General features: G+C 46.5%; 1 protein-coding gene across 1 annotated transcript; it reads right to left on the bottom strand.

Annotated features, from left to right (window-relative positions):
* Nucleotides 1–2,994: 2,994 nt before the first annotated feature.
* IFT70B (intraflagellar transport 70B) lies at nt 2,995–8,795 on the bottom strand. Its single transcript, XM_006271089.4, has one exon. It carries the CDS (start codon nt 8,793–8,795, stop codon nt 6,780–6,782), a length of 2,016 nt encoding a protein of 671 aa, XP_006271151.2. The 3' UTR covers nt 2,995–6,779.
* Nucleotides 8,796–9,227: the final 432 nt, after the last annotated feature.

Genomic DNA, 9,227 nt, shown 5'->3' with positions numbered 1-9,227 from the left:
ATATAAAAGATGAATGCTGCACCATTGCTGCTTCCTTCTCTGGCTGTTTTAAAAGGAAGTGACCACAGCTGTGTTTTTCAGGAAGCCTGCCCTGATGATGTGTACTAGGTATGTTCTGAGAATGTCTTCCAGACAAGTCCCTGTGAAATGTAGGTGGAAGAATACCTAGTTGCTGGATCCTGATTGTGCTTATATGTGAGCTAGGTGTCTGTTGTATTATCTGGTGTCTGTTGGCCACATCTGGATATGTTGGAGGTGCTACTCCAGGTACATAAGGAACTCTAAAGTCACAAAGTAAGTTAGCCAGGGAGTCTTGGCAGCACCTGAACTGTTCTTTGGATCACAGTTTTAGATTCTGGTGCCTAAATTCTGCCCATGCCTTGCTTTAGACACCTGCTTTAGTATAGCTTTACTGAATATATTATACTTAAAAACTATCCTATTTGCTTTATGGCTGTATTTGCAAATGAAGGGGGAGTGGAATATAAGGGAAGATGCCAGCAGTGGGTCCTGTGTGCATAATACTTACTCTTGTAAATAAATGCAATAACTTTAAAGAAATAAGATTGCACACATTCCATCTACAAATGGACTCCTTTCCCATCAAAATTTACCCCATAGCTCCTGTGAGAATCTTGAATGAAATCCCTTCCTTTTTATGTTTAAAAAATAATGTTTATCTCATGTGGCTTCTATGCCTTTGTCTTGTTGTGACATCGGCCATCCCTTGATTGTTGAACTTCTTTGATCTGCTTTGATTGTAGAGCTGTATAAATGGCCCTGGCATCCATTACCTCTGCTCTGCTGTAGATGTCAGCAGCCATTTGATTAACTACTGAGATTTAAACTCCAAGGTGGGGTATGAAGTAAATCATGTAGCTGATGCTTCATTCCATCCTTGCTTCACCTGCTATCTCATTTTGGCTTGTTGGTAGAATGGCAGTGTGAGGCCTTCATTCCCCTGTAATATGTGCTGTAATTATAACAAGGGTAATTGGAAAAAAAAACTGCACACAACAGCACAATACATGTCTCCACCAGAACTGAACGGATGAAAAAACATGGCATTTATTTGCAAGGTTTGAGACAAGAACACTGCATTAGATTTGCTGTGAGGAATAGCTGTGAAGATAAGACTAGTATTCTGAATAAAATCTCAACAGGAGTTTGGGATCAGTGGATTTGTATGTTATGTGAAGGAAAGCAGGGGGAGGGATTTCACGCTGCTGAACTTTTAGATAATGATGTAACGAAAGGGGGCAGCTAATTTCCTTCTCTGCACTCCATCCCAAAAAACAGATGCTCTTGCTTAAAAAAAAAGTTTTTATCTCTAGATGTTTGCCTTCTATGACTCCCCAGGAATATGATCTGCTCTTTCTGGGTAGTAGCTTCATTTAATGAAAACAGCAATTCTGACTATGGGCTTAAGTAGGAAGCACTTTGGCAGAGGGCAGGAATTTGGACAGATTTCACTCCTTTTCTAAAGGAGCTTAAACTATTATTTGGTATTCTCCCTCACTCCAAATAAAAATGTCCATGTCTTCCCTTAAATTTTTTATTTGTAAGTCACATAATGCTAACACTAGATGCCATATGAAGATAGTAATAAAACTGGTTGTAATATTTATAGAACATGTTTCATGAGCAAAGTGCTTTGCAGTTGAGATGCCATTAAAGACAGGCTTTTTGCAAGCAGCGGATACACTTTACCACTGCTGTGTTTTGCAGAGTTAGTCCTTAGTATTCAGGATATTTTGGGGAGGGAGGTGAGTGGGGATGTTGTATGAAGAGTAACATAAAAGACTTAGCTCTTCATATATTATCCAGTTTCTTTTTTCTTTTGTCATAGGAGAAAGGAATAAGCTTCAAACATACTGCATAAACCTTTACCTTCCCCAGCTGGCACATTATAATGCAGCAATATATTCTAATGTATCTACCATTTTACACAAATTTATTGAAGTGATTCTTAGCCAGGGTGCTACCAGATCCATCTGAAGATGGAAAAATAAGATCTTGGTCTACAATGCAGTAATTATCTACATGCTGTTCCACAGGTGTGAGATGTGGCTGACATACTGAAGACATCTTAAGCGCCTAGAATGGTTCCATCAGCATTGCTTCAGGAAGATCCTTTGCATTAGATGGGAAGACCACAGCACCAGTGCCAGCATCTTCTCTGCAGCTAACAACCAGCATTGAGGCAAAGATCATGAAACATCAACTCCAGTGGGCTGGCCACTGTGTGTGGATGGCTGACACATCTTCCGAAGCAAGTCCTCTTCTCTCAACTCAGTCATGGCAAGAGGACCCACAGAGGACAGAGGAAGCGTTACAGGGACACCCTGAAAGCATACCTTAAGAAGGGTGGCCTCCCCATCAACCTTACAAAATGGGGAAGTGCTGGACCATAAATCAAAGAGAACCGTCTTGCTCAGACAGCCAAGAAACAGTGAGGAGGAAGGAAAGCGCACAACATCCTGGCCAACAGCTGTCCCCCCCTCCCCACCCAGGTACCACCTATCATATTTGTGGAAAAATGTGCAGGGCACAGATTGGACTCTTCATCCATCTTGAAATTCACCAGTGTCAGCAGTGCATACTCTCATGCCCACCTTTGGGTTGAGCTCACATTACAGAGGGGGAATTTACTCAATATAGGCTCAAGAGTTTGGGTTACAAGTTTGGTGAAAAATAGAGCAGAATGTCCATCAGTGTGAGGTTGTCCTCTTCACTTCCTGATTGCACCCTCCTTACTTTGGGGACTTTGGACCCTATAGAGATGCTTCCTTTGAATTTGAGCTGGATAAGAAACATGTAGCAGAGCCAGTAATCCCCCTTCTATGCTCCAGTGGCTTGAGGCCTCTCTTTGTGGAGGAGGGAAAGGACAAACTCTACGCGTGGTTGGTACAGCTTGTCGCATAATACTGAACATTTAGATACAGGTGGTATGGAAACAGAGCATGTAAACATCATAAAATAGTCAGCCACAAGTAAAGCTCTAAATCATTCTTTGTTCTGTTTTAAATTGCTCAGAAGGCATTCAACATTTGCACTGACACAAATATGCAAATTGAAATTTTTTAAATGTCCACTGACTTTTACAGAACACGCGCAATGAATATTAAACAAAGCCCGGATGTTCCCTGTGTCGTTGCCCACAGTCTGTACTTCATTTTCTATTATGTGGAGTGACTTTTAAAAACTTTTTAAAGGTCATGCTGTTTATACTGCATAATATATAATACCATTCCACTATAAATTAGAAACATACTTTACTGCCTGCTGCTGTGCTCCATGAAGGTGAACAAGATTTGAAATCATACATCTCCTCTTCATATGGAAATAGTACTGGATAATATTTAATACAAGTGTAACAGGGAAACCTGGATGCCTCCACAGACCTGTAATGAGCTATGCAATCCTCACATGTAGGACACAGTGCCAAATGTTACTCTCTATCCCATCTATACTAGGAAATTTGCCTATTGTTGACAATGGGTGCAGATGAGATCAGAGCTGAAAATAGTTTAACTACAAGTGCAGATGGGACCAAACTGTGCTCAGTATCATTTCAGAAAATATGCTTAACCTGTCCTTGGGTGCAGCACTTGAATGGCAAATGTGCCCCTCTCCCTCTACCCAGTAAATGGGTATATTTGCTTTCCTTGTGTAATATCTCCTACAAGTGCCCTGTCTGATGACACTAAACAAAGATCCACACATCATTCCAGCTAATCTTATAGAAGTGATGCAGGTTACGTGGGGATAACTCATTTGGCCCCTCTTAAAAACAAAAGGTACAGTAGCAGAGAGTGGATGGGGGAGAGGGGGGTGAGTACTATATGTTAATACAGCTCTCACTGCATTCAGGTTCTTCATAAACAGCACATAAATAATAAAAATACCTTCACAGGCAAGTTGTTCAAAAATAACTCTTTTTTCTGCCCCCAGATAAGCCATTGCTTAAGAACCAGGTTTTCCAATTTGACGAAGTGTTCTTGAACTTGAAATTTCAGTGTAAGGGCATGACATGTAAGGTAAGGGAATGAATTAAAACTACAAATCTAGAACTCTAAATCAGGAAATTTCAGGTTTAGCATCACGTTGTAAGGAAAGGTGTTGCAAAGGAGAGAACAGCCAATATGTGGACTACTGGGCTGCACATAGATCACAAGAGGTAGGAGATCCCTTTAGTTTTTTTGGACAGGCATTTAGTAAGAGGAGAAAAATTGACTTTCAATGTGATTTTTCTCCCACTTCAGAATACGCATGATAGTAGGGCTGCAGCCTTCCAAATAGGACTTCTTAGGACTCTATAATGCTGTAAGCTATAAGAGAAGAGTACAGATCAGTTTGGACAGCCCCTGATTAAATACTCTCTTCCTTAGCATCCATCTGTGTCACTTTCAGACACAGGATACTGGGTTCAATGGACTTGTGGTCTGACACAATATGGTATTTCTTATTTTCTTAGGAACTATATATCTTGCATGAGGTTGGAATCATGTACTTTTGAACAGTGCAGATCCTGGTCTATTTACCCATTCACATGGTCTCTTTACTAGAGGCTGGTAAATCCTGAGAGTGGTATTGATAGCAGATGGACAGAGGGATTGCTCACAGAGCAAATACCCAGTGCCAAACAAGGTAAGAGATGCTATTTTAAGCATTAATAGTGAAAAGGGAGTCCCTACACCAGTGTAAGACTGGTTGTATGCTGTATCTAACAGTTCTTGTTGGCAGGGAAGTAACAGCAGTGACCTAACCAGACAGCTCTGAAGATAGACTATAAGTAGTGAGGACTGAGCAATCTCACAGCCCATTTTATATTAAAATGTGCAGCAATACTCCTCCCACCAATGCAATGAGCTATTGTAAACCACAGAATCAGGAGGACTACAGCCTTCTTTCGCCTCTCATTGGACAAAGAAAAGCAGAGCAAGCTCCCATTTCTCTGCTGTTTTACTCGGCTCCCTGCCATCTCAGCTTCTGAATTAGACCCATCACTTGCTCAAGCACTAGAGCAGCAGGTGCTCAATCTCCACCCACAGGCCAAAGGCAGCCCATAGAGCCATCACACCTGGTTTGTGGGGCTCCCCATAGGCTGGGAAATTGGGTGGCGGGGAAGTAATGGCCATTAATATGGCCATCCTCTCCCTAGCCAAATTCCCAAACCCCAAGCCCTGCAGGCTTGGTCGGAGGAAAGCCACGCCCTCTCCCCCCACAGGGTTGGACTGGGGCCAGGCTGGGCCCCCTTTACTCCTCCCTGCCTCCAGGGCTGAGTTCTGCTTAAGCCATGCGCCCTCCCCCTGCCCTTCAAGGCCAAGCCTTGTCCCCTTCATCCCCCCTCCCAGGCCAGGTCATGTCCCATTCCCAATCCCCATGAGGCCAGGTAAAGGCCCTTTACCCACTGCGGGGCAGGGCTCCCCTCCACTCCCCTCCCCTCTGTGTGGCCAGTGGTGCCCACCACACTGGCCCTGGGAACTGACATGCCCCATCCCCCAACACAGTGCTGGACTGCAGCCAAGCTGGGCCCCCTAACCCTCCTCACAGGGCTAAGTGGTGCTCAAGTCACTTTCCCTCCCCCCTGCAGGGCCAAACCATGTCCCCTTTACCCCTGCTCCCAGGCTCATCCCCACCCCCTGCTCATGGGGCTGGGTAAAGTCCCTTTACCCTCTGTTGGGCAGGGCTCAAGTCAGGCTGCCCTCCACTCCCCTCTGTGTGGCCAGAAGGTGCCTACCACACTGGCTCTGGGCACTGGACTGGAACTACCATCCAGCCTGCAGTTAGACCAGGCACTGCCCATGTGGCCTGCTGGGGAAAAAGGTTGAGCAGCACTGCATTAGAGCATTCATTTTTTCTGTTTTTACTGTAATTTCTATATGTAGAAAATATAACCAACGTGGCTTAAAAATATTAAAAGCTCAATAGAAAAATAAAAATGCAAGAAAGCATTTCTCAGAAGAGGGAAATTGGGAAGAGAAGGATGAAACCTTATTTCAAAGTGACAACATACAGTTAACATAGCTTCAAAACAATGAACTATTCACACAGTAGAAACTCCACAGATTTCTATGGAGTTCTTAATAGTCCGATCTTAAGTCAACACACTATACACAGCGGTAAGTCAATACACTAATGACTGGGCATGTCTACATGTGTATTTACGTGTTCCTAAATTTGATATGCCTTTGCTTAAGGCACATTAAGGCAATTTAGGTGTGCATCTATACATGGACATGCTAATGTGCATTAAGGCACATTAAATTTAGGTGCAAATAGCTAAGTTGTATTAGCCCACGTGCAGATGTGCTAACATGCACTAACACGGTGTGTGTCCATTGACGCACACTGCATTAATGCGCATTAAGAGTCTATGCACGTGGGCTAATGTGACTCAACTATTTGCACCTAAATGTCATACTTGCTTTACGCAGGTATCAGATTTAGGAACGATTAGCCTAAAATCGACATTTGTAAGGTGCATTAAGGGCGCACACGTGTGGACATGCACCTTAAAAATGGCAATTGTTAGGCTAATCCTATTTAAAAGAGTTATGTGCAGACATGACCACTGAGAATAGCTTTAGCCATTAATCACATAAATTTTCTGTTAATACTCTATTTCCATTTAATACAGCAAAACAGCAGGACAAAAATATTCAAATATGGTGGATCAAAGAGAAAACAAACTGTTCTAGAGAGCCTAAATTTGTATCAACAAAAAAACAAAACTGAAGATTCAAAGCCCCGTCCAGATTATATTCCAACATCATTTACATATTCCACCCAATCACCTCATACATCAGTGCCCTCAGGTGTCTGGCTTCATATGTAACTGTGTTCTTCCCACTATGCAGCCTCTCTTCTTCAAGGGGTTGCTCAATAACAGCTGGGATGTTCCTGCCATAGAGTTCACACTGCTCCAGAAACTGGACGCACTCTTGAATTACGTTGTCACGCAGCATGATCATCTGTTTAGACATGTTCTCCAGCAATGACAGGAAGCACCTTTTGGCATAATACCAGGTGTCTGTACCTAACTTTTTGTTATAAGGCTCTAAACTTTTAATTACCCTTGAGATGCCAAAGTCATAGTTTCCTTTGGCACAGTAGAGCGTTCCGATGACTAAGTTGACAATGCAGAGATGGTAGATCTTTTTATCAGGGTCATCATAGGAAAGCTGCTCCTCCTCCTTTTCAATCTTCCTCATCAGTTCCTCTGCCTCTTCATTTTGGCTTGTCATGATATAGGAAACACAAAGGTTGGCTAGCACAATAGCACTGACTTGCAGTATGTTATCGTAGTGCTTCTTTACAATGGGCTCATAGAAGCCAATGGCTTCTTTGTACTTGTTTTCCTGCATGAAGAGCACGTGAGCCACATTCAGCTTCCACACTTCATGTTCATTGCAGAACTCAACTGACTTGCGGAAAATCTTCTCCACCATTGTGTAATTCTCCATGTCCCAGTAGATCTTGGCCTGAGCCATCAAGACAGGCACATATTTTTCCAGAGTCTCATCATATTCGCTAACTGACTTGTTGATAGCTTCAGCATCCCGGTTTTGCCTAGCTTCCTGCCCCTGTTTTGCAAGATTTCTCAGCTGCTCAGTCAGTGTCCCTGCCAGCTCATCTAGCTTGTGGAAGGCCTCCTCAGGGGCAGTCTGACATGTAATCATGGCATCCAAGAAGTTGTACAGATAAGGCGTGAGCAGTTTATAGGTCAGATGGGCATTCTCTGCCAACACATCAGCAGCCAGGTCATAATACTGGTGCTTGCAGTACAGCAGTAGCAGGTTTCCAAAGGTCTCTGGTGGGCAGGGGTTCTGCTGCAGAAGGAACTGCAATTTCTCAAACCCTTCAGTGGGCCGGCTGTCCATGTTCATCAGCGCCTGGTTGTGCAGTGTAACGGGGTCCAGCTCCTTCTCGGCTCTCGGCGGCATGTCCGTCAGCGCCTCCTGGGCTGCCTCCAGGTGGCGCAACTGGTACTCAATGGCTGCCTTGAGGTTGAAGGCCTCCACCAGGGCAGTGCGGTGCAGGAGCAGGGTGTTGCCGACGCTGCGAACGTCGATGCCCTCGGTGGTCATGCCGATGCTGAGCTCCGGGTGCTGGCGCATGCCTCGTTCAATGATCTCAGAGATGTGCTTCACGGCAAGGTCGTACTGCTTGGCGGCATAGCAGCACAGGGCCATGTTGTAGGACAGCTCTGGGGAATAGCCCAGCACCTGCATGGCACCTGCAAACTTGCTGCAGGCCTCCTCATGCCGCCCCTCACGGTACAGTAGGCAGCCCAGGTTCACCTCTGCCTCAGGCACCTCCCACGACCCGTCGGAGCCCCCCGCTGCCCCCTCAGCCGCAGCCGTGAGCACCTGCTCCACCAGGCTCTTGGCTGCAGGGAGATCGCCCTGAGCGTAGTGGGTGGCAGCCTGGAGGCGAAAGGCGCGGCCCTGATAGGCGGGCACGTCCAGCAGGGGGCTGGCGGCCCGCAGGGCCTCGCCGTAGAGCCCGGCCTTGTAGAGGGCCTGGGCCTGGTAGAGCCGGTACTCGTCCAGCTCCGGGTGCAGCGCCACCAGCTGCTCGTAGCACTCGGCCGCGGCCGCGAAGTCCTGCAGCTGGTAGTAGCAGTAGCCGAGGAGCGAGAGGCCGGCCCGGGAGCGGCAGCTCCGCTGCAGCTCGCTGCTCAGGATCGCCGCCGCCGTCGTGTAGCGCCCGGCCCGGATCAGCCCGTAGATGACGGCCGTGTACTCCCCGTCCGCGATCGGCGCCGGCATCGCCATAGCCATCGCCATCGCTACCTAGGCAACCGCGTCGCCGGAAGCAGAAGCGCCCGTCACGCCCACTCCAACGTCATTACGCCGCGTTTCAGAAGCGGACGCGGAAGTGCTGGCAGCGATTAAACTGCAACTGTCGCGGGGTTACTGTGCGTCTGGGTTTCCCGCACATGGCTTCTTTTTGGAGGCGTCTGCTGCGTGCGGCTGGGTTTTTTAAGTACAGGCGAAATGTCTGGGATTTCCTCCCCCGCTCTGCTTTCAACATGGCCGCCGTTAGGTCGAACTACAGCTCCCAGAAAGCCGAGGGCGGCGCGTGCGCGGTTCGGAGCGGAGGTCTTAGCGGCAGGATCCGGATTTTCAGTTTATCGCGGAAAAACGCGGAAGCGGCGGTGCCACTGCCACGGGCGGGGGGAGGGGTGAGTCACCATGTTGGTCTGCGCGCGCACGCGG

Source organism: Alligator mississippiensis, chromosome 4, assembly GCF_030867095.1.
Source record: "Alligator mississippiensis isolate rAllMis1 chromosome 4, rAllMis1, whole genome shotgun sequence".
NCBI classification, from domain to species: domain Eukaryota; kingdom Metazoa; phylum Chordata; order Crocodylia; family Alligatoridae; genus Alligator; species Alligator mississippiensis.
The sequence above is the reverse complement of the archived record's forward strand: the minus strand, read 5'-3'. Positions and strand labels throughout refer to the sequence as shown.

Coding starts and splice junctions, on each gene's coding strand:
- IFT70B (XM_006271089.4), bottom strand. CDS start 8,795: ATGGCGATGGCTATGGCGATGCCGGCGCCGATCGCGGACGGGGAGTAC.